We start from the raw sequence: 24,516 nt of genomic DNA, 5'->3' as shown, positions 1-24,516 counted from the left end.
TGATTTCTGATGTTTGTCCTGCACCTGGGCCAGTACGGGTGTGGGTGTACAGGAGACACAAGCAACAGTAGAGAGTAGTTTTGTAATCCCTAGGGAGGGAGATGTTGCAGCCAACAGCACCCGTGCACAGACAAGTGGCATTTGAGCTATCTTGTATTCATGTACCTTAGGTTGTCCAAACTCTTAAATTTTCTTGAAATCCAATCTACTAAAAGCATTGACCTTCCCTTTTATACACAATTACTCAAAACATTAGCATTCTCTAACAGCTATTTGGTAAGGAAAGAGAATCGTGATTTTAATATTAGTAGAAGCATTGGCCATGCAATTCTAAGCAGAAACATTGCGAAAGGTGCTAGAAACTCAGAAAAAAAGGTTATACAAAGAACAAGAAGTAATATTGTTCTGATATGCATATTAGCATTAATGGATTATAATGTCACAAAATGTCTATTCAAACTGACTAGAGCCTAAATGAACTTAGGATATACAAAAATTAATACTATAGGCAAGTGAAAATGTCGTTAGCAACAAAACATTTAACATAGATTTGGTAATATATTAACTACTGACAGTCATTCTTGTTATACTGCTAGTAGAATAAGAACAGACAATTTTTTTTCCTTTTTTTTTTGAGATGGAGTCTCTGTCACCTAGGCTGGAGTGCAGCGGCGTGATTCTGGCTCACTGCAACCTCTGCCTCCCAGGTTCAAGCAATTCTCCTGCCTCAGCCTCCCGAGTAGCTGGAACTACAGGTACGTGCCATCATACCCAGCTAATTTTTGTATTTTTAGTAGAGACAGGCTTTCACCACGTTAGCCAGGCTAGTCTTGAACTCCTGACCTCAGGTGATGCGCCAGCCTTGGCCTCCCAAAGTGCTGGGATTACAGGCGTGAGCCACTGCACCCGGCCAGGATGGAAAATTTTTAACCATATACCTTTTTTAGTAAATCTGTATTTATCTAAAAATATTTTTGGAAAGTAATAATTTCCTAGGTATCTAAATAAAAGTTCTCTAAGGACTACCTATGTGGCAAAATAGGAACTAATTCTGCTTCTTATCTGCCCAAAGTATATTACATTGGGGCTGTGGATACATACCTGTGCTGCTTTTTTGTAGGCGTCTCATTCTCTGTCATTTCTGGCATGGTTACAGTAATAGGAACCTACAAAAGGATAGAAAGACACACCAGAAAGCTTAGTCATTCTAGAATCTTATAAAAATTGATCAATAGCCATTTGATTTGAATATTAAAATGCTAAAAAAAAGCTGACATTGAAAAGCACTGGATTAGGTGTTGCAGATAGAAGTATAAGAAAATAGGATAAAAGTACTATAATTAGTAAATGTGGAAAATGGTGAATATCAAATGTGAGGTATAGCCAGAAAGTACTTGAGAAAACTTGAGTAGAAAAAATATCACTGCAGGCTTGGAAATCAAGAAAAGCTTAAAGGGGATGTGAATTTGAGCAAGAGCTGGAAAGATAGGTAGAACATACTTGAGTTGGGAGAGTATGCTATTTGTTCATGTGAAGTGTTATACAGAATTTAAACTAAAACAACGGTCCCCAACTCTGAACACAAAAAAACCAAACATGACAAGAACACAAACATGTAATATTCCATACATGAAAGCAAGCATTCATTCACTCACTCATTTGTTGGGCTTTAACTTCAAACTGCTAGAAGTCTCACATTATCATTTGAATGTCATTAAAATCTGGGCATGAAAATTCTATATATATTTCAATTATCAGGCTACTAAATAATACATGCACTATTGGAAAATATACATATATATAGGAAAAGGCCGGAAAGCAAATACATTAATATATTAATCATAGTTAAGTAAGGGTAGTGATATTTTGGTGATTTCATTCTCTTCCCCGACTTTCAAAAATTTCATAATGAAAGCTGTGATGCTTTTATATCCCAGAGACTGACAACTGTATTCGTCCGTTCTCCTGCTGCCATAAAGAAATACATGAGACTGGGAAATTTACAAAGGAAAGAGGGTTAACTGAGTTACAGTTCCACAGTGCTGGAGAGGCCTCCGGAAACTTACAATCATGGTGCTCTGTCACTTTTTGAACACTTTGCTGCTTAGAAATTTCTTCCACCAGATAACCTAAATTATCTCTCTCAAGTTCAAAGTTCCACAGCTCTAGGGAAAGGCAGAATGCTTCCAATTTCTTCACTAAAGCATAGCAAGAGTCACCTTTGCTCTAGTCTCCAAGAAGTTCCTAATCTCCATCTGAGACCACCTCAGCCTGGACTTCATTGTCCACATCACTATCAGCATTTTGGTCAAAATCATTCAACAAGTCTCTAGGAAGTTCCAAACTTTCCCACATTTTCCTGTCTTCTTCTGAGCCCTCCAAACTGTTCCAACCTCTACCTGTTACCCAGTTCCAAAGCTGCTTTCACATTTTCAGATATCCTTATAGCAGTGCCCCACTCCCAGTACCAATTTACTGTGTTAGTCCATTCTCACGTTGCTATGAAGAAATGCTCAAGACTAGGTAATTTATAAAGGAAAGAGGTTTCACTGATTCACAGTTCCTCAGGGCTGGGGAGGCCTCAGAAGACTTACAATCATGGTGGAAGGGGAAGCAAACATATCCTTCTTTACATGGCGGAGGGAGGGAGAAGTGGCGAGCAAAGTGAGGAAAGCTCCTTATAAAACCATCATCTCATGAGAACTCACTCACTATCACAAGAACAGCATGAGTGTAACAGCCCCCATGATTCAATTACCTCCCACTTGGGCCCCTCCCATGACAAATGGGAATATGGGAACTACAATTCAAGATGAGATTTGGATGGGGACGCAGCCAAACCATATCAGCAACCTTTCAAAATGAGTCTACCAAGTTGGGATACCTGCTGTGGTACACTGGAGGAGGTGCAAGTAGTGTGGTTTCCCATTTTTTTCTCCGAGAGAGAGAAAAAGTAGCAAGTATGAAGTCTGAAGTCAGAATGCATGAGGAGTTTAAAATCTGTTTCTGCCACTTCCTAGCTGTCAGGTCTTGGGCAAGTTACATAACCCTCAGAACCTCAGATGCTTCATCTACACCATGAATCATAGTAACAGTATTACATTTTTGGATTGTTCTGAGCAGGGAATGAAATTTTGCAGGGACAGCACAAGACCATGTTGCCTAGTAGTAATAAGGATTTAATAAATGTTAGCTTTAAATGTTAGTGAGATATTTCAGGTTAACTTTAGCCCTAGGGAGGAAGAAGGGTCCTGGGAAATAAGCAGACATGAATGCAGGAAGGGGAAGACAGAAAGTACTGACTGAAGCAGCCTGTGGAGAAACGTGTCATCAAAACCCATGTCCAGCAGTTTATTCCTATTCCACTTTTTCCCTACCATTTGTGAAGTACCTATCAGCCTAAAAGCAATGAGCTCACAATAGGTAACCATATGGTGATGGTGGGGGACATGTAATTAAATAAATAAATGAATAATCCCTGTGACCTTCTCACCTAAGGGCTTGCAGAGTTTCTTCACTTTTGATTCCTGGCTTCCAATGCCTCCCGTTTCTGATCCAAATGTATCATCTTCTGCCAGAAGATGGTCTATGGGTTATGCTTTCTTCTTACTACACAAGAGAAAAATCAATGAATGTTTATAGTTGCGAGGTGTCCATTAGCACCACGTAAGGCAAAGGCTGACAACCTATGGCATGCAAGCACATTTTTAGTGCCACGAAGGATGATCCTGAATTCTCCCCACCACTTGAAAGCAAATCAATGCAGTTGCTCTCAAAAGTCACTTTCCTATTTGGTTACCAATGCTCCACTCCCACAAAGATGGTAGTCTTACAGCCAATAGATGGTCCCCAAGAGGTGATTCTCTGTTTTCTCTTATGCATGCTCATTGTCCCTTCGGTCCTTACTAGCTGCTGGTTACTCAAAGTCCTCCACTTGGGTCTTACCCTAACTTCTGTCCTCAATTCTAAAATTATCTTTCCTTCAATTTCCTACCTCCTACTTCTCTCTTGTAAGATTGCCTGAAAACTTACATAGGGACCTTCCCCTAAGGCAGTGACACTAGAAGACAGTCCTCAGACCTTTGCATTGCATGTGTTCTTTAAAAATGTAAATTTGGGGGCTTCATTCCAAACATGACAAATGAGAGGTCCGGGTAGGGCCCAGGAATTTGCATTTTCAACAATCTCTTTGGGTGATCTCCCCTCCTCTCCCTCCCCTCCCCTGCCTTACCCTCCCCTCTCCTTCCCTTCCCTTCCTCCCTTCCTCTCTCGCTCCCTTCCTTTCTCTCTTTCTTTTTTGTTTTTGGTTTTTTAGGTACAGAAAAATTTTAGAAACTTCAAGAGAGGGATCTGAATTTTAATAAGTGCCCCAGGTGATTCTGATAGGAAAAAGTTGGAAACACAGGCAGTTATCTTTAATTGGTGAAAATTCAAGCATCTGCCCAATACCCTAGTTCCAATCTTTCCCCTACAGCCCTTTTGAAAGTCTGCAGATAATTTCACATATAATTAAGGGACATAAAGTAAAAGTTCTAGCTGTCTAAACATCTAGAATCTTTTTTTTTTTTTCTGGGCTCAGTCCATAATAACCAGTATCTAAAATCTTAGAAAGTCAATGACACTAAGGGTCTATCACGTAAGTAAACATTCTTTGCACTCAGGTGAAAGCCAGGAATTTAATTGAAAGAGGAATACAACTGTAAATCAAAATCATCCCATTTACCAAATGCCATTATGAATATCCATCTCAATGTAAAATTATTTAGAGGTCCAATGTTCATGCTATTAAAATTGCATTCCTGATGCTAAAAAAAAGAGCATCTATGGAAAGTAACTATACAATATTTTCATAAATCCGTGTCCACTTAATAATTAGCTTATTAATAAAGAAATTACATTTTAAATATATTTACATAACTAAATACAAATACACACTTTAAAATATTTAAAGTGTCATTAAAAATTTTTTTTAATTTTTAAAAATGTTTTTAGAGAAAGGATTTTGCTTTGTCATCCAGGCTGGTGTGCAGTGGCATGATCACAGCTCACTGCAGCCTGAAACTCCTGGGCTCAGGTGATCCTCCCACCTCAGCCTCCTAAGTAGCTAGGAATACAGGCACACATCACTATTCCCAGCTAATTTTTTGTAGAGATGGGCTCTCGCTATGCTGTCCAGGCTGGTCTCTCTCTCTTAACTCCTGGCCTCAAGTGATCCTGCTGTCTCAGTCTTCCAAAGTGCTTGGAGCCACTGCACCTGGTTCCATTAATATTTTGGCTGCATTAGTTTCTGAATGCCAAAGAATTACATTAGTAATCTCTGAATTATGCTTTTATGGAAGAACTATTCCTGACGTTAGTCAAACCCAGTGTGGTACTCAGATAACCTGCATCAAAATCGTATTTTTCAAAACTTTCTTCCTTGAGGTAAACCTTACATATAATAAATTGCATAAATCTTATGTATAATATTCAATGGTTTCTGACGAATGCACACAACTGCATGACCCAACCCCATCAAGGTACAGAACATTATCACCAGAGAAAGTTCTTTTTTTTTTTGAGACGGAGTCTCGCTCTGTTGCCCAGGCTGGAGTGCAGTGGCACAATCTCCGTTCACTGCAACCTCTGCCTCCTGAGTTCAAGCAATTCTCCTGCCTCAGCCTCCCTAGTAGCTGGGATTACAGGCACCCGCCACCATATCCAGCTAATTTTTGTATTTTTAGTAGAGATGGGGTTTCACTATGTTGGCCAACCTGGTCTCAAACTCCTGACCTCAAGCAACCCACCCATCTTGGCGTCCCAAAGTGCTGGGATTACAGGCGTGAGCCAGCGTGCCCAGCCTGAGAAAGTTATTTCATGACCCTTTCAAGTCAATCCCTTCCCTTACTCCAGAAGCAAACCCTATCCTAAATTTTTTCACCATAAAACTTCATACAAATATACTGGTTGGGAATTCTTTTGTGTAAAGCTTCCATTAAGTATAATGTTTCTGAAATTCATCTAGTAGTTTGTTCATTTTTATTGAATTCATCTAGTAATTTGTTCATTTTTATTGCTGAGTATAAATATACAACTGCATGTGAATTTGTAACAGAGTTTGTTTATCCGTTTTTCTTTCTTTCTTTCTTTTTTTTTTTTTTTTTTTGAGACAGAGTTTCGCTCTTGTTGCCCAGTTTGGAGTGCAGTGGAGGATCAAGGATGCATCAATTTTCGCCACAGATATTGGCCTGTAGTTTTCTTTTATTGATGTGTCTTTGGTTTGGTATCAGGGTAACACTGGCTTCATAGAATGAGTTTGAAGTATTCCCTCCTCCTCTATTTTTCTTAATAGTTTCCACAGGACTGGTATTAGTTCTTCTTTAGATGTTTGGTAGAATTCCGCAGTGAAGCTATTGGGTCCTGGGCTTTTCTTTGCTGGGAGACTTTTAATTATGACTTTGATATCATTACTTGTTATTGGTCTACTTAGGTTTTGGACTTCTTCATGGTTCAATTTTGGTAGGTTGTATGTGTCCAGGAATTTATTTCTTCTAGGTTTTCCAATTTATTGGCATATAGTTGCTTATAGTAGTCTGTAATGATCCTTTGAATTTCTGTGGTATCCACTGTATGTCTATTTCATTTTTTATTTTATTTGGGTCTCCTCTCTTTTTGTCTTGGTTTGTGGATTTTGTTTATCTTTTCAAAAAACAAACTTTTTGGCCAGGTTACGGTAGCTCACACTTGTAATCCCAGCACTTTGAGAGGCCGAGGGAGGCATATCACTTGAGGTGAGGAGTTTAAGACCAGCCTGGCCAACGTGGCAAAACCCTGTCTATACTAAAAACATAAAAATTCACCGGGTGTGGTGGCACATGCCTGTAATTTAAGGCTGAGGCAGGAGAATCACTTGAACCCAGGAGGCGGAGGTTGCAGTGAGCCAAGATCACCCGCCACTCCAGTCTGAGTGACAGAGTGAGACTCTGTCTCCAAACAAAAAAAAAAGGTTTTGTTTTGTCAATCTATTTTATTGTTTTTGTTTTCATTTCAATTTCACTTATTTCTGCTCTGATCTTTACTTAATTTCTTCCACACTTTTGAGTTTGCTTTGATACTGCTTCTCTAGTTTCTTAAGATGTACTGTTAGGTTCTTTATTTGAAGTTTTTCTACTTTTTATTTTTATTTTTGAGATAGAGTCTCACTCTGTCACCCAGGCTGGAGTGCAGTAGTGCGATCTTGGCTCACTGCAACCTGCACCTTGCAGGTTCAAGCAATTCTCCCTACCTCAGCCTCCCGAGTAACTGGGATTACAGGCACCCACCAGCACGCCTGGCTAATTTTTGTAGTTTTTAGTAGAGACGCAGTTTCACCATGTTGGCCAGGCTGGTCTTGAACTCCTAACCCCAGGTGATCTGCCTGCCTCGACCTCCCAAAGCGCTGGGATTACAAGCATGAGCCATTATGGCCAGTCTGAAGTTTTTCTACTTTTTTGATGTGGGTGCTTTCATCTTATTACCACTTTTGCTGTATCCCATAGGGTTTTGTATGCTGTGTTTCCATTTTCGTTTAAGGAATTTTTTAATTTCCTTCTTAATTTGTTTATTGACCCACTGATCACTCAGGAGCATATTGTTTAATTTTCCTATATTCACATAGTTTCCGAAGTTTCTCTTATTATTGATTATAGCGTTATTCCACTGTGATCAGAGAAGATACTTGATATTATTTCACCACCATGCCTGGCTTTCTTTTCTTCTTTTTTTTTTTTCAGATTTTTAGTACAGACGGGGTTTTGCCATGTTGGCCAGGTTGGTCTCAAGCTCCTGACTTCAGGTGAGCCGCCCGCCTCAGCCTCCCAAAGTGCTGGGATTAGGCATGAGCTATCACACTCAGCAAGATTATTTCAATTTCAATTTTTTGTTTTTTGAGATGGAGTCTTACTCCGTCACCCAGGCTGGAGCACAGTGATGCGATCTCAGCTCACTGCAACCTCCACCTCCTGGGTTCAAGCAATTCTCTCCCTCAGCCTCCCAAGTAGCTGGGATTACAGATGCCCACCACCATGCCTGGCTAATTTTTTTGCATTTTTACTAGAGACGGGGTTTCACCATCTTGGCCAGGTTGGTCTTGAACTCTTGACCTTGTGATCCACCCGCCTCAGCCCCCCAAAGTCCTGGGATTACAGGCGTAAGCCACCAGCGAAGTCCACCTAAAAATGTTTTAAGACTTTGTCCAGGCACAGTGGCTCATACCTGTAATCCCATCACTTTGGGAGGCAGAAGTGGGAGGACTGCTTGAACCTAGGAGTTCAAGACCAGCCTAGGCAATATAGTGAGACCCTATCTCTACAAAAAATAGAAAAAAGTATCCAGATAGGTGGCATGTGCCTGTAGTCCCAAATACTGCAGAGACTGAGGTGGAAGAATCACTTAAGCCTGGGAAGTCGAGGTTGCAATGAGCCATGATCATGCCACTGCACTTCAGCTTGGGCGACAGAGTGAGACCCTGTCTTGCAAAACCAAACCAAACCAAACCAAAACAAACAAACAAAAAAACACCACTTGCTTTGTGGCCTAACATAGGATCTATCCTTGAGAATGATCCATGTGCTGAGGAGAAAACTGTACATTCTGCAGCTGCTGGATGAAATGTTCTATAAATATCTATTAAGTCCATTTGGTCAATAGTGCAAATTAAGTCTAATGTTTATTGATTTTCTGTCTGAATAATCTGTCCAATGCTGAAAGTGAAGTGTTGAAGTCTCCAACTATTATTGTATCGGGGTCTATCTCTCTTTTTGATATAATAATATTTACTTTATATATCTGGGTGCTCCCCTATTGGGTGCATATATATTTACAGTTGTTATATCCTCTTGCTGAAATGTTCCCTTTAAAATTATATAATGATGTTGTCTCTTTTTATAGTTTTTGTCTTGAAATCTATTTTATTTGATGTAAGTATAGCTACTCCTGCTCTTATTTTGGTTTCCATTTCTATGGTATATCTTTTCCATCCCTTTATTTTCAGTCTATGTGTGTGTGTCTTTATAAGAGAAGTGCGTTTGTTGTAGGAAACAGATCATTGGAGTTTTTTCTTCGTCGTCTTCTTCCTCTTTAATCCATTCAGCCACTCTATGTCTTTGGATTGGAGCGTTTAGCCCATTTACATTCAATATTATTATTGATAGGTAAAAACTTACTCCCGCCATTTTGTTTTCTGTTTTCTGGTTGTTTTATGGTCTTCTCTTCCTTCTCATGTCAGTGTTTTTCTCTGGTGGTATGTTTTAATTTCTTGCTTTATACATTTTGTGTATTTATTGTATTTTTTTGACTTGAGGTTACCATGAGGCTTGCAAATAACATCTCATAACCCACTATTTTGACTAACGACAATCTAACTCTGATTGCAAAAACAAACAAGCCAAGAGAAAACTGATAAAAACTCTAGTTTTTATGTATAAAAACTATTATCTGGTTTTAAAAACTATAGTTTACTTCATGAACATAAGAGTAAACAGAAAATCTGAATCTTTTTTTTTTTTTTTTTACATCAGATACAAAACTCTACACTTAAATTTCATCCTTTTTTTTTTTTTTTTTTTTTTTTTTTTTTTTTTTGAGATGGAGTCTCACTCTGTTGCCAGGCTGGAGTACAGTGGTGTGATCTCAGCTTACTGCAACCTCCACCTCCCAGGTTCAAGCAATTCTCCTGCTTCAGCCGCCCGAGTAGGTGGGACTACAGGCATGTGCCACCATGCCCAGCCCAGCTGATTTTTATATTTTTAGTAGAGACGGGGTTTCACTATGTTGGCCAGGATGGTCTTGATCTCTTGACCTCGTGATCCACCCACCTTGGCCTCCCAAAGTGCTGAGATTACAGGCGTGACCCACCATGCCCGGCCCATCCCCTGCTTTTTAACCTTCTGATGTTTCTACTTATATCTTATTACACTACCTTTTAAAATGTTGTAGTTATTATTTTTGATAGATTTGTCTTTTAGTCTTCCTACTCAAGACATGAGTAGCTTACACACTATAGTGTTAAAATATTCTGTATTTGTCTACGTATTTACTGTTACCACATACCTTCAGACAATTTCTTATTGCTTGTTAACATCTTTTTCTTTCAGGCTGAAGAACTCCCTTCAGCATTTCTTGTAGGACAGGTCTGGTGTTGACAAAATCCCTCAGCTTTTGTTTGTCTGAGAAAGTCTTTATTTCCTCTTGATGTTTGAAGTGTATTTTCACTGGATATAATATTCTAGGATAAAAGTCTTTTTCTTTCAGCACTTTAAATATGTCATCTGACTCTCTTCCGGTCTGTAAGGTTTCCACTGAGAAATCTGTGGCCAAACATACCGGAAATGCTTTATATGTTATTTTTTTCTTTCCCTTGCTGCTTTTAGGATCCTTTTTTATCCTTGACCTTTGGGAGTGTGATTATTACCTGTCTTGAGGTAGTCTTCTTTAATTTTTCTTGGTGATCTATAACCTCCTTAGACTTGAATACTGGTATCTTTCTCTAGATTTGGAAATTTCTCCAATATTATCTCTTTGAATAAACTTTCTACCTCAATGTCTCTCTCCACTTCCTCTTTAAGACCAATAACTCTTAGATTTCCCCTTTTGAAGCTGTTTTCTAAATCCTGTAGGCATGCTTCATATTTTTTTCTTTTGCCTCCTCCGAGTATTTTCATATAGCCTGTCTTCAAGCTCACTCATTCTTTCTTCTGCTTGATCCATTCTACTGTTGAGAGACTGATACATTCTTTAGTTTGTCTACTGAATTTTTCACCTCCAGAATTTCTGCTTGATTCTTTTTAATTATTTTAATATCTTTGTTAAATTTACCTGATAGGATTCTGAATTTCTTCTCTGTGTTATCTGGGATTTTGTTAAGCTTCTTCAAAACAGCTATTTTGAATGCTCTGTCTCAAAAGTCAGATATCTCTGCCACTCTGGAATTGGTCACTGGTGCCTTATTTAGTTCATTCAGTGAGGTCATGTTTTCCTGGATGGCCTTGATGCTTGTGGATGTTTGTCAATGTTTGTGCACTGAAAAGTTAGATATTTATTCCAGTTTGTTTTGTCTGGCTTGTTTGTACCCATACTTCTTCAGAAGGCTTTCTAAGTTATTCAACAGGAAATAAGTGTTGTAATCTAAGTCTTTGGTCACTGCAACCATATGTACATTAGGGGGCACTCCCAAGTCCAGTAATGCTGTGACTTCTGCAAAGGTACCACTTTAGTGGTCTTGAGAAAGATCCAGAATTCCCTAACATATCAAGCGGAATCTCTTGTTCTCTTCCTCTACTTCCCCCCAAGCAAATGGAGTCTCTTTCTTCATGCTGAGTTGCCTGGAGTTGGGGGTGGAGTCATGCAACGCTCCTGTGGATAAACCCACTGAGACTGCTGGGACACACCTGAAGCCAGTACAGTATTGGGTTTTGCCCAAGGCCTGTGGCAACTATCTCCTGACTATCACTGATGTTTATTCAAGCCCAGGGGCTCTTTACTGAGCAGATGATGAATCCTGCCAGGACTAGGTCTCTCCCTTCAGGGTCGTGGGTTCCATTCTGGCCCAGTGGGGGGTCTAGAAATGCACTCCAGGAGCCAAAGCCTGGAATCTCCAGGAATCTACTTGGTGCTTTATTTTATTGTGGCTGAGCTGGTACCTGAGTTATAAAACAAAATCCTCTTTATTCTTCCCTCTCCTTTTCTCAAGCAGGAGTCTCTCCTGATCACCACAGATGAGAAATGTGCTGGGTTACACCTGAAATCAGCAGTTTTGGGTCTTGCCCAGGGCCCACGGCAACTACTGCCTGGCTACTGCTGATGTTTATTCAAAACCCAATGGCTCTTTAGTCAGCAGGTGGTGAATTCTGCCAGGAGTGTAGCCTTCTCTTTAGGGCAGTGGGTTCCCTTCTGGCACAGGGTTGGTCTAGAATTGTCATCCAGAAGCTATAGTCTAGAATGGGGGCTTTATTTTACTGTGGCTGAGCTGGAATCCAAGTTGCAAGACAAAATCCTCTTTACTTTTCCCTCTTCTCCTGGAGCTGCAAGCTGTGATGTCTGGAGTTGGAGGAGTGGTGATGCAAGCACTCCTTTGGCCACTCCACCTAGTATTTCACTAGGTCGTGTGCACCCCATGTTCACTGGTTCCAAGCCCATTGCAGCACTAGGACTTGCACAGGAATTGCAGGCCTTGTGGCCTAGACTGCCTTTCAAGTTCATTTAGAACACCAGAGCACTTTAGCCCTCAGTGGTGGGGCTAGCTGGAACTCGTGTTCCAACTGATAGGATGGAAGACTCCCCTCTGGCAAGGGCTGGTCTGAATGCTCCCTCTGTGGGCATCAGCTCAATTCTGCCCTGCGCTGCTTTCCACTGTGACAGAGCAGCACTGAATTCCAATGAAAAGTTGCACAGTCACTTTGCTCTCCCTCCCGCAAGCACAGAGATTCTCTCTGCATGGCTGGAGGAGGGGGAAAGGGTGGTGTAGGCAATTCAAGGCTGTCTTTCCTACCCTCTTCAGTGTCTCCTTCCTTGATATGATGCTAAAACTAGGTACTGTGATCACTTACCCGATTTTGTTTTCTTTGTAGAGGCAGGGTCTCACTATGTAGAGCAAACTGGTCTCAAACTCCTGGCCTTAAGCAATCCTCCACCTCAACCTCCCAACCTGCCAGTATTACAGGTGTGAGGCACAGTGCCTGGCCACCTGATATTTGGTTCTTATGTGGATAGTTGTTCTGCAGCATGCGGGCAATTGCTGGAGGGTTCTATTCAGCCATCTTGCTCTGCCTCATCCCCTCCTCAGTGCTTGTGATCTATACATGACATCTTTCCCAGCTTTTCAACAATAATTACAGTAATTCTTATTTTCCTACTTTCTTATTCTTTTTATTTGTTACTTAACTAGATTTTTTCATTATGCAAATGAAATATGCTTGTATTAATCTACTCAGATCATACCGAAGGAGTTGTGAAAAGAAGTACTCTTTTCCTCCTTAAATTTCCTGTTAACACTATTCAAGTATCTATTTCTATATTACGATTTTCCCCTTTTTGTCCTTTATTTTTTGGAAGTGAATACTAAGTCTAGCCCACACTCAAAGTGAGGAGAATTAATCTCTACCTCTTAGAAAAAGGATTATGTAAATATATTTATAATTATTCTGCAAGGAAGATCTGTCACTTCTCCCCTATTTATTTATTCAATAATTTATTTATATCAGGATGGACTCATGGAGATTCATTGTATTCTTCAGATCACAATTCAATGCTAGGGTTAATATGTTGTTCAAATTGTCCACACATTGGCCATTGGGTGCTCTTTTGGATTAGCTGTTGTGCCCTTTATGCACACACGGGCGCGCGCGTGCGCGCACACACACAACCCCCCCTTTCTAGCACTTCCTTACTTTTTGGTACTACAAGACACTCCAGGCTCATCTTGTGTTTCCCCTGCCCCACTCTTAGAATCAGCTTTCCATTCAAGGAATTTTTGTTCCTTTCATTGGAGAATGGAATTTAGAAACCAAGATCTAGGTGCTGCCTGTTCTCATTGCTACTGGGGTATCACTGCTTCCAGGCCTTCTCAGCAGACACAGCTATAATGTATGTCTATTAACCCATGTATAGACATAGATCTACATTTGCCTCTGTATCTATCTGTATTTATATTAAAATAAGCATGAGTTTATACTTACATCTCTGATTCTAATCTAGCACCACAGGGCTCAGTATAGTCTTCCCCCCTGCTTATTTGTAATATCTTTCTGACAGTGAGAAATCTGGCTCCCAATATCTACAATTACTTTTACTAATTTCCTCAAACCTAATAGCCATATAAAATTGGTTCCAGAATGCTAACTCCACTCCTCATAGTTCTTTTAAGGATCAACTGACATCATACACATCCAAGGTCCTTTAAGGCAAGAACAACTTTGTTCTTTTATCCGAAGGGCTTAGCACAATACACGCACAATGTGTAACTCAAATGCTTATTGAACGAATGATGGTCTTCTGAAACTAGTATAGCTAAATTTATACAAATGTAAAATATTATTATAATCATTAATAAGTTTGCTTTGTAGTATAACTGTAAAACTGACTCCAGGGTCAGCTAATTCAAAGTTTAACTCCTTGGTCTTAGGCTAGTTTCTTGATCTATGATCACCTACCAGTAATGTTTTCTCCTCTGTTACTGAATGGCCCTCAGTGCCATCTGCAGGGAAGGCCCCGCCCCCCCCCATCTTTTTTTTTTTTTTTTTTTTTTGAGATGGACTCTCGCCCTGTCTCCCAAGCTGGAGTGCAATACGTGATCTCGGCTCTATGCAACCTCTACCTCCCGAGTTAAAGTGATTCTCCTAAGGCCTCAGCCTCCCAAGTGGCTGGGATTACAGGCACTCACCACCACGCCCGGCTAATTTTTTGTATATTTAGTAGAGACAGGGTTTCACCATGTTGGCCAGGCTGGTCTCGAACTCCCGACCTTGTGATCCGCCCACCTTGGCCTCCCTAAGTGCTGGGATTACAGGCATGAGCCACCGCACCTGGCCAGAAGGCCCATTTTGAATTCACACTCAGCAAACCTAGTCTGTCTCTCATCAATTACTCCTAGAGCAGTGGTTCTGAAAACTGAATACTCATCAGAATCACCAGAATTCGTTTCCAGAGACTGGTTCGGTATACAGGATATAGTGTTCTTGAGGGCAGGTATTTGAGTGTGTTTCATTCACCGATGTACTCTAAGTGCCTAGAATCATGCTAGGCACATAAGTGAGTAATCAACAAGTATTTGTTGAATGAAGGAATGAGTGACTGAGGTGAGGTGCAAGAATTTTTCAAAACTCCTGAAATGATTCCAAAGCACAGCCACTGAGGTCATTAATACAGATGCTGGTCGGGCGTGGTGGCTCACACCTGTAATCCCAGCACTCTGGGAGGCTGAGGTGGGCAGATCACGAGGTCAGGAGATCGAGACCATCCTGGCTAACATGGTGAAACCCTGTCCCTACTGAAAATACAAAAAAAATTATTCGGGCATGGTGGGGGGGTGCCTGTAGTCCCAGCTACTCGGGAGGCTGAGGCAGGAGAATGGCGTGAACCCAGGAGGCGGAGCTTGCAGTGAGCCGAGATTGTGCCACTGCACTCCGGCCTGGGTGACAGAGTGAGACTCTGTCTCAAAAAAAATAAAAATAAAAATAAAAAATAAAAATACAGATGCTGTTAAGCCGCCACGTACCCTTCACCTCACATCAATGAATGAAATTGTATAGTAAATAGAAAAAGCCTTTGATGTCAGACTTAGGATCACATCTCAAAGCTGGCAGGTACTGGCTATCTGATTTTGAAATAAGTACCCTTTAGAGTCTCAGCATCCTCACATTTAAAACTGGGAGAGTCTCACCAGCTTCTCAGAGGACTGTTATGAGTTTACATAATGATACATTTTATGGATCTAGCAAAGTGCCTGGTACATAGCAGGTGCTCAATACATGTTAGTTGTCTTTCTTCCATTTCCCCCTTAATTTACTGAGAAGATAGAAGTCAAGTCATCTGGTCCAAGTTCCTTAACTGGATTCTACATTTACCATAAATCCTATAAATCTATAAATATATCATTTCAGGCCTCCAGGACTTCTTAATTATTTGATCTGAGAAAAGGGACTTTATATTTGATTCTTTTCTCTTTAGCACTTTATTTTCTCTCTTAACCATCTCTCCTTCCAAAATGCAAGGATTTTCCGCATGTTAAACAAGAATTTACTGCCTTTTCTGCCTACAAGTCTATTTCTCTCCCCATGTTCCTGTGAAACTTCTCACCTCTCCAACTTGGCCAGTGTCTCCTAAACCTTCTGGCTGCTCCAGCCAACCACAGCTGCTTCCTTGGAGGTCAGGGGCTATTTTTCACCAATCATAGATGATTTCCCTCTTGGCAGGATTTGAGGCTGCTGATCTCTCTCTTTCTTGAAATTCTCTCTCCTAGGTTGTCTTTCTCCTCTCCTATTATGCATCCTCTTTCTCTAACATGGACACTTTTCTTTCTCCTTTGAGTTCCAAGGTTCAACACTCTCTTCTCTTTTTCAGGTTTGCTTTTTCCCTACAAAGGTCCAAACTGTTTCTGTGTAAAAGCCTTTATGTTTTTGTAAGAAAGCTACCTTTCAACTCTAACTTTGCTCCAAATCTCTCTTCAGAACATTGCATTTTGAACAAATTAACAAGTCTGTTTGGAATGTGTTAAATTCCCTTTTCTCTTAAGATATGTATTTCCAAGTTCTCCATTTTATCAATGACACCAAAAGTTTAACCTGGCTCTAGACCCAAAAATAATCTTCATATCTTCTCACCAAATCCTATCAATTATTTTCATAATGCTCATCTCTTCCCCTTTGTTATGACCACCTTAGATTAGGCCCCATTTTACACATGTCTGGCCTTAGGCAGTCTTTGTTATTGCCCTCAGCCTTTCTCCCATTTGATGGAGTTTATGCCCCAATGTCTTACAGTCTTTTCAATTCGGCACATTTACCATGTCCTCTCCTGCTTCAGAATCTACAGTACTATTTTCCATGATCTACTGCATCACATCCAAACTCCAGGTCTTGGCATTCATGACTGTACCTTCTTCACTGGCAGGTCTCACCTACCCACTTCCACCTAGCACAACACACATAAAAGGAGGGTTTTCTAGCTAACCATGCCATCTACCCTTCCCTCCTCTTCAATTCAGACAGGTTTATCCCTGTGCACCTTGTCAGCTAGTTCACTTTGTGCTAAATCCATGCCATTTTCCCACTGAAAGGACCTTTCCACTTTGCTCTGTTTATCCAAATCCTACTAACCCTTTAAAGTCCGGGGCAAGTCTATCCTCCTCTATAAAATCTTTCCTAATATTTCTAGCAAAACTAAACCCTCTACCTATACTATGGACTCTATCACTCTCACTACTTAGTAAACTTCTTATAGAATATCCCTTTTCTTTCATATATTATTAATCCCTCCTTCCCTCTTTGTACTTTTCCATTAAAAATATCCTTATTCAGGGCCAGGCACAGTGGCTCACACCTGTAATCCCAGCACCCTGAGAGGCCAAGGGAGGTGGATCACTTGAGCTCAGGAGTTTGAGATCAGCCTGGGAAACAAAGCAAAACGCCATCTCTACCAAAAATACCAAAAATTAGCCAGGCATGGTGCTGCAAACCTGTAATCCCAGCTAACCAGGAGCCTGAGGTAGGAGGATGGCTTGAGCCCAGGAGGCGGAGGTTCCAGGGAGCCAAGATTGCACCACTGCACTCCAGCCCGTGAGACAGAGTGAGACCCCATCTAAACAAAAATAAAAATAAATCCTTATTCAATGTTTTCTATGTAAAAACCTAAAATGATTTTTCTCCTGATCTTGCAACTCCCTATAGGTGTCCCCATTCTTCCTTCCAACCACCAGTCTTCTTGAACAAGTTGTTTATACTTACTACCCGCCCTTCCTCACTTCCTATTCACTCTTCAACCAGCTGTTACCTGACTTTTATTCCTAAAACTGCTTACACCAAGCTCACCAAAAGACTTCTGCACTGCCAAATCCAACAAACTTTGTAAGAAATCTGTTGTTTTGGCCTTCTGACAATAATATCCTGCCTTTGCTTTGGAGATCTTCTCTGTCCCATTCCTGAAATCTGATGGGACCATCAAACACGGGCTCACCTCTGGGGTGGGCATGGGGCTAACTAAGAAGACTCCCTGCACAAGCAGGAAAGCTTGCTGAGGCTGAGTTAGCCCCATGGATCCTTGTGATCCTGGGAGCTTCTGTTTTCCTGGCCTTCCCAAGGCTTCAGTATTCTATCTTCCTTTCTTTCTGTGAGTTTATCCAGTATCCATTTGCTGCTTAAGTTAGCCAAATTCAATTTCTATGGTTTATAATCAAAGAGAAATTGGTCCCTCAAATGACACAAAGGTAGATAGTAGTGACACCACAAATTTCTTCTCCCTGTCTCCTTCACTTTGGTTTCTGCTGTTTATGGAATTCCTGAGAACTCTTCATTATCCTCTTTAAAGCTTTCTCTGACCCCTAGAGCAGTGGTCCCAACCTTTTTGGCACCAGGGACTGGTTTCGTGGAAGACAATTTTCCCACGGACAGGGAGTGCAGCGGATGGTTTTGGGATGAAACTGTTCCATCTATCTCACGCATTAGATTCTCATAAGGAACGCGCAACCTAGATCCTTTGCATGTGTGGTTCAAAATAGGGCTCGCGCTCCTATGAAAATCTAATACTGCCACTGATCTGACAGGAGGGTAGCTCATCTCCTGCTGTGCGGCCTGGTTCCTAATAGGCCATTTGGGGACCCCTGCCTTAGAGGTTAGACTAAAACCCTTCTTCATACTCCCAAACATCCTAATACTCCACAATGTCTTAACATGAAATACAATCTGTATACTTACTAGTTTCCACCACCAGACTATAATAAATTTCATGTTTGTATCCTCAACAATTAGCACTCAGTAATTGAGTAATAATGTCTGCTGAAAGAAAATCTTATCTTTCCTTTTTTTTGTATTAATCATTACATCATATATTTTACGTACTTATGTTTAATTTGGCATCTAATGAATACTCCATTGAGTTCCTTAAACAATCCTCCCAATAAGTCTAAAAAGTTCTTATGAGCCGAGACCACCACTTACTATTTCTGTATTCTCTTTAGCACCTAACAGCGTTGGGCACATAGTAAATACCCAATAAATACTTGGTGAACTGAATTAAAAACACAGTATTAGCACACTAATAGAAACAACTTATTATGCCCTACTGATCTAATTAAAAGATCCGGCCTTCTGAAGTAGTGCAGTTGTCCCCATATGGAAATTTTAATGAGAAAAAGAAAAATTATCCAATTGGACAGTTAACCACGTTTCTCTTAGCAAGAGTTCCATAAGTATTTTATGAATAATAAGTGTACACCTTTACAGCACAGAGTAAAAGACTCAAGACACATATATGCCTGTGCATAATGGAAGGAAGTTTACATATTTAAGGGGTCTGTCACAACTACAATCACTTAGATTCTACTAACCTTTAACAAATCTATAATGGGAGTATAGGACATAAAATAGTTAATAGCAAAATCAATTAATGCCAAATCAACTTATGTTCAAGATGTATATGGCTATCTTTTTATAATATATAACATGGCAGTCATTTACTCATTCAAGAACATTTATTAACCGCCTAGTAATCACAAATGCAATGTTAGGTCCTAAGAATACAAAGATAAAACAGTTCCTATGTTGGTGGAGCTCTATTTCTGCCATGTTGCAATGGTATTCAAGAATATGTGAATGGTACCCCCTGGAGTTGCTCAACATGGAGGCCCTGGTTAGCAGTATGGTGGGGAAGGCACGAAAACACATACTTATGGCAATGTGCTAAGTGCTAACACAGAAACAAGTACAAACTGTTATGGGGCCATGGAAGATAAATAACCTACTAATGAAATCAAGAAAAGATATGGAAAAAAAAAAAACAGATGTCTATAGATGTCTATACATGAATTCAATGCTAGTTAAGGTATGAGGAAGCTACTAACATACGTCAGATGAAATCAAACCTAAAACTATGGTTGCAGGAAGAGTCAGAAGGGTTCCAAACCAAACCAGTCCAACTTAAAGAAAACCACTGCAGAAGAGATGAAAAATATCATTACATTTGAGAACAATGAAACACACAGAACTTAAACTGCCACATACTGTAAGCCTAAAGAGAATCTTTTAAACATGTAGCATAGAAGTTCAAAGGCAGTCGATCACTAAGAACTAGAGTAAGCTACCCAGAAAACTTTCATAAAAGTGTAATTAGAACTATTGTTGGCAGGAGGGAGGAATAGAGTAAAGGTGTCCATATCCTGAGAAAGGTCAACATCTTTAGCAAAAGCAGTGGGGGGAAAGTTGGACACATGAGTGAAGCCTGATTTAGAAAAGCCCAGAACACAAGCTTAGCTTTTGGACACTGTTCTAGTCTCATGGGAGTTCTTAGCCAGGGCTACTGAACAGAATCACCTGGAGAGCTTTAAAAAATATGCCCAAGGCAGAGCTTTACTCCAGATCAAAAATAAGAGAATTTCTGGGGGAAGTGGCCTGGGCATTAAAACTTAAAGACACACAAGGTGATGCTCATGTACAGTCTGAATTGAGAACCACTGGGCTAGAGAACAGAGAGGTAAAGCATGACAGATATGACTAAGGCTCAAGATTGATTTAAGACCCTGTTTATAAGCAACAAATTTGAGCTGATAACCTGTTGAAGCTTATCTTCTAACCTGAGTTAAAAATTCTCAGTTTTCTTAGTGTTTCTTTTCCCTTGTTGACAAAGCTAAGCTCTGAAAATAGGAAAAGTACCCATCAATTTCTCATACATGACTGGTTCATTGAGTGTAAGGTCTACAACTTTAGAATTTTACTTCCATGATGTTCCATAGACGACTAACCTAGCAAATAAGTACTTCAATTCTAAGCTGCTCTTATATCCCTGCAATGCACTCCTTTTATATTAGAGAATGTTCTAGGCTGCTTCCAGATTTTGCAAAACTCCTAAATACAGAGAGATCCCAATACCTACGTACATCTAAGTCTTTTAGCTTAGACCAGGTGTGTCCAATCTTTTGACTTCCCTGGGCCACTTGGGAAGAAGAATTGTTTTGGGCCACCCATAAAATACACTAACACTAATGATAGCTGATGAGCTTCAATAAATAAATAAATAAATATCACACACAAAAATCTCATAATGTTTTAAGAAATTTTACAAATTTGAGGCCGGGAGCGGCGGCTCATGCCTGTAATCCCAGCATTTTCGGAAACCGAAGCAGGTGCATCACCTGAGGTCAGGAGTGCAAGACCAGCCTGGCCAACACGGAGAAACCCTGTCTCTACTGAAAAAAAAAAAAAATAGTTGGGCTGGTGGCGTGCGCCTGTAATCTCAGCTACTCAGGAGGCAGATGCAGGAGAATTGCTTGAACCCAGGAGGCGGAGGTTGCAGTAAACTGAGATAACACCACTGCACTCCAGCCTAGCCGACAGAGCGAGACTCCGTCTCAAAAAAAAATAAAAGAAAGTTTGCGAATTTGTCTTCTTGTCTTGGGCTACATTAAAAGCCATCCTCAGACGCGGGTTGGACAAGCTTGGCTTAGACTAAAGAAAAACTGCTTTAAGATTAAGTATTCATTCTTGCATGGATACATTACTTCTGCTTTCAGAAGTGCCATTACAATGTATTTTACTTATTTTGTAACAAATACTTTGAGTATAAAGAGAAACAACACATGTATCCCAAACAACAACTCTATACTATGTTATTAAACAAGAGTCCTGTGAGGGAGAAAACAGTCATCAAGGTGAATGGAGAGTAGGACAGCCTGTTGATCCTTTAAAAAGTAAGTTTGTCTGTTTGGTTTTCTTTACAAAAGAGCAAACCTGAATATGTTTCAGGATCCACGTTACTCACCGTAAGATTTATTCAAGAAATCTGTACGTTGTTTATAGGTAAGGAAATGTCTTCTTTACCTACACAGTTGGCCACGAGTGTCTTGTTTTGTGTGGTGTTAGGTTACTGTATCTACTTGATGGTAAAAATGTTATGAGAACGGAAGTTGAAATTCTGCACTTTGGTTTATGCAGTCTCTTATTTCCAGATAAAGTTAATAAACGCAAAGGACCATATCCCAATGTAACGGGGAGGGCTGGGAGGACAAGCTTCAAGAACGAGTGGGGTGAATTCAACTATCAAAATTGTAAACATGAACAAGAGCCCAGGAATCTTATATTTCATCCGGATACAAGAAAGTAGATTTCAAGAGTTGGTCATTCACTTGCACTGCTTCTATTCAGAAAGCAAAAGAAAGGCTTCTAGAAAGAAAACACAAACCTAACACTTCGACAGAGAGGTGAGAGGGAAACAGCAAGCCACATGAGTCTGACGAACGGGTACGAAAGAAATTCAGAGGGCGAGCAAAGAAGGGGAATGAAGAAGACAGGAAAAGGTGAAGGAGGCGGGCAAAGGCCATCTGGTGTGAACCTGGCTGCCCAGCTCTTTATGCACTCAGGGCAGCGTGGGGCCCCTCTCGCCCCGAGCGCATCTTCGAGTTGGGGCGCAGTGCGAGCCCCCCACGGGCCTGGCAGCCGGGGACACAGGGCGGGCGGGAGAAGAGGGTGCGCACGCCGCGGACGCTGGCACCCCACGAGGTGCTGCACGCAGGGGTCCCCAGGAAGGAGGCGCACTTTAGCGCAGCCCTGGCCTCTGGGAGCAGGAAGGGGGTGGGTGGAGCTGAGCCCGGGGCCGCCCCCCGGAGCCGCCCCCGCAGCCCCGGCCCCCGCCCCCCGCCCCGGCTGTCAGTGGCCCCCTCCCGCAGTCACTTACCCGCCGGCTGCGCGGTCTCGGCCGCGGTGGCGGCGGGGACGGCGAAGACCCCCGCCTGGGTCATGATCCCAGGAGGGGAAGGCAGGAGTGTCTGACCGTCTGGACGAATCTCTCCGTCCGCGGCCGCCGCCTGCTCCTCCGGGGCTGGGGGAGCGCGGGCCCAGGCCCTCCTCTCCCCCCGCCCCCGCCGCCTCTTTTTACGGCCACCGCCGCCGCTGCGAGCCCGAGCCCTCAAGGCCGGAGACCCGGCAGCAGCGCGGCCTCAACTTTCCCAGCCCCCCTCCCCCCGCCCTTCCCCGCCCCTCCCGCGGCCGCAGCTCGGCAAGCGAACAGCCTACCCTGGGCGCGCCGCGCTCCCGCCTCTGTCACTCAGCCCGCCAATCAGGCTGCGGGAACGCTGCCATGATAGCCAATAAGAAGACAGAATGCCGTAGCGCTAGGCTTAGAGGGCGGGAGGAGGCGGAGAGAAAACCAAGGAGTGAACGGAGTTCGGGCGGCCCAATGAGGAGGGCCGGGGGGCGGAGGTGTGCAAGTTGGGTTGAAGGAACAGGAAATATTCTTAAAGGTAGAGTGACGGACAGGAAGGAAAGCCAGTAGATGAATGGGAAAGAGGTGGGCCTGGTTCCTTAAAGGGAACGCCTTGAGAACCTAGAAAAGAAGGTGTTCTAAGAAACTTCTTTCTACCTTGTTCTGTGGTCTCTTTTCTTCGTCTTTCAGTAGGAGTTTGGAAGTGGAAAAATTGAAAAGAAAGGGGGCAAGGAAGTCTTTCGGAATAGCCCCTCTTAACGTGGAGGGCAGGGAGACAAGAAGATACCTCTTAGTAAATGTGAGGAAGAAAGAGAATCAGACGTCTCCGACATCTCGATAACTGGAAGATTGTTGCTGACTTGATGCTGCTCGCATTCGTAGGCTGTGGTCTCTTGTCATCCTTTATTTGCAGCAACACACAGATTTCTGCGAACTGGAGATGGCCATGTTCAGAAATGCCCTGGGGGCCTCCCAGCTGGGACAAGGGAGTTTGGCATTGGGGGATGGGGTTTGAAATCTCAAGCCTGGGTTACTAAAGACCTGGATCTAGCAGAAGTAGGGCTACGGGTCACGAATTGGAGACCTGAGTGCCCCTTAACTCCAAGATGGGTGTGGAGCCCTTGGAACCGTGATCACAACTCCCTTTCCCTAGTTTCGCTTCATATTTTATAACCCCCTCCTGAAACAGGTGTCCTCCACCTGGTTGTGGTTATAGATTTCCAAGCCCTTCCACAACCAGATTTGGAAATATCCCAGATCTTTGCTGTCCATGGGCTAACTTCTGTCCATGGGCTAACTTCCAGATCAGGTAACTTCCAGAAGGTGCACACAGGGCATGGCATAATGGGAATTACTTGAGCCTGTATACTGAAGCAGCAGAAATCGCATTGAGCAAAAGGGTAAAGGTTAACAGTAACGGAGTCTTATGTTTGTACAGTGGATTGAAAAGCTATGATGAAACGGAAGGCCTGTAGTGTTGCTTATAAACTGGGGTACTAATAAACAGGCTAGAAATCTTTAACTCATCCATCTAGGCACACGAAGTTCGAATTAGCCTTTGAACAGACTTGGCACATCCAAATCAAAGCTGCAGATAAGAAAGATTCTACGAGTCAGAGCCATAATAACAATGCTAATAACATCACCATAAAATTGTATAGTATTGGTATGCTCAGCCATAGGAAACAATTTCCAATGTGTTCAGGCATTTCCCGTTAACAAATATATCTAGGGTATGCATGATTTCCTAAACAACTGCAATGCATCAATTCTAAAGTAAAGCCACACAAATAGTTTTGATGAATCATGAAACAGAATTTAACCGTTTCTTTAGATCACCTTTAAAAATACACATTAATATATTTCTGGCACGATATAGACATAGAAAAGAAGAGCAATTTCTGTTTGATAAAGATCACAATATTAGCTTTTTAAATTAATCCTTATTTCCTAAGTGCAGCCTTTCTCCTTTCTTTTCTCTTTTTTCTTTTTCTTTTCCTTTCCTTCCCTTTCCCTTTCCCTTTCCTTTCCCTTTCCCTTTCCCTTTCCCTTTTCCTTTCCTTTCCTTTCCTTTCCTTTATTTTCCTTTCCTTTGTT

General features: G+C 41.6%; 1 protein-coding gene across 2 annotated transcripts in view; it reads right to left on the bottom strand.

Annotated features, from left to right (window-relative positions):
• The window catches only part of USF3 (upstream transcription factor family member 3), a 47,985-nt gene extending 25,292 nt beyond the window's left edge, over nucleotides 1–22,693 (bottom strand). The window contains exons 1-3 of one of the 2 annotated variants that reach the window (XM_050778784.1): nucleotides 22,393–22,693; nucleotides 3,494–3,609; nucleotides 1,102–1,166 (exon numbers count right to left, since the gene is read on the bottom strand). In XM_050778784.1, coding sequence (XP_050634741.1) covers nucleotides 1,102–1,148 — 47 coding nt within the window. In that variant the 5' untranslated portion in view covers nucleotides 1,149–1,166; nucleotides 3,494–3,609; nucleotides 22,393–22,693. The remainder of the gene's footprint in view (nucleotides 1–1,101; nucleotides 1,167–3,493; nucleotides 3,610–22,392) is intronic. The other variant, XM_050778786.1, reaches the window with a different exon arrangement.
• Nucleotides 22,694–24,516: the final 1,823 nt, after the last annotated feature.

The sequence above is a fragment of the Macaca thibetana genome, chromosome 2 (genome assembly GCF_024542745.1).
Source record: "Macaca thibetana thibetana isolate TM-01 chromosome 2, ASM2454274v1, whole genome shotgun sequence".
NCBI classification, from domain to species: Eukaryota; Metazoa; Chordata; class Mammalia; order Primates; family Cercopithecidae; genus Macaca; species Macaca thibetana.
Note: the sequence above shows the minus strand (reverse complement) of the source record. Positions and strands in the feature narration are given on the sequence as shown.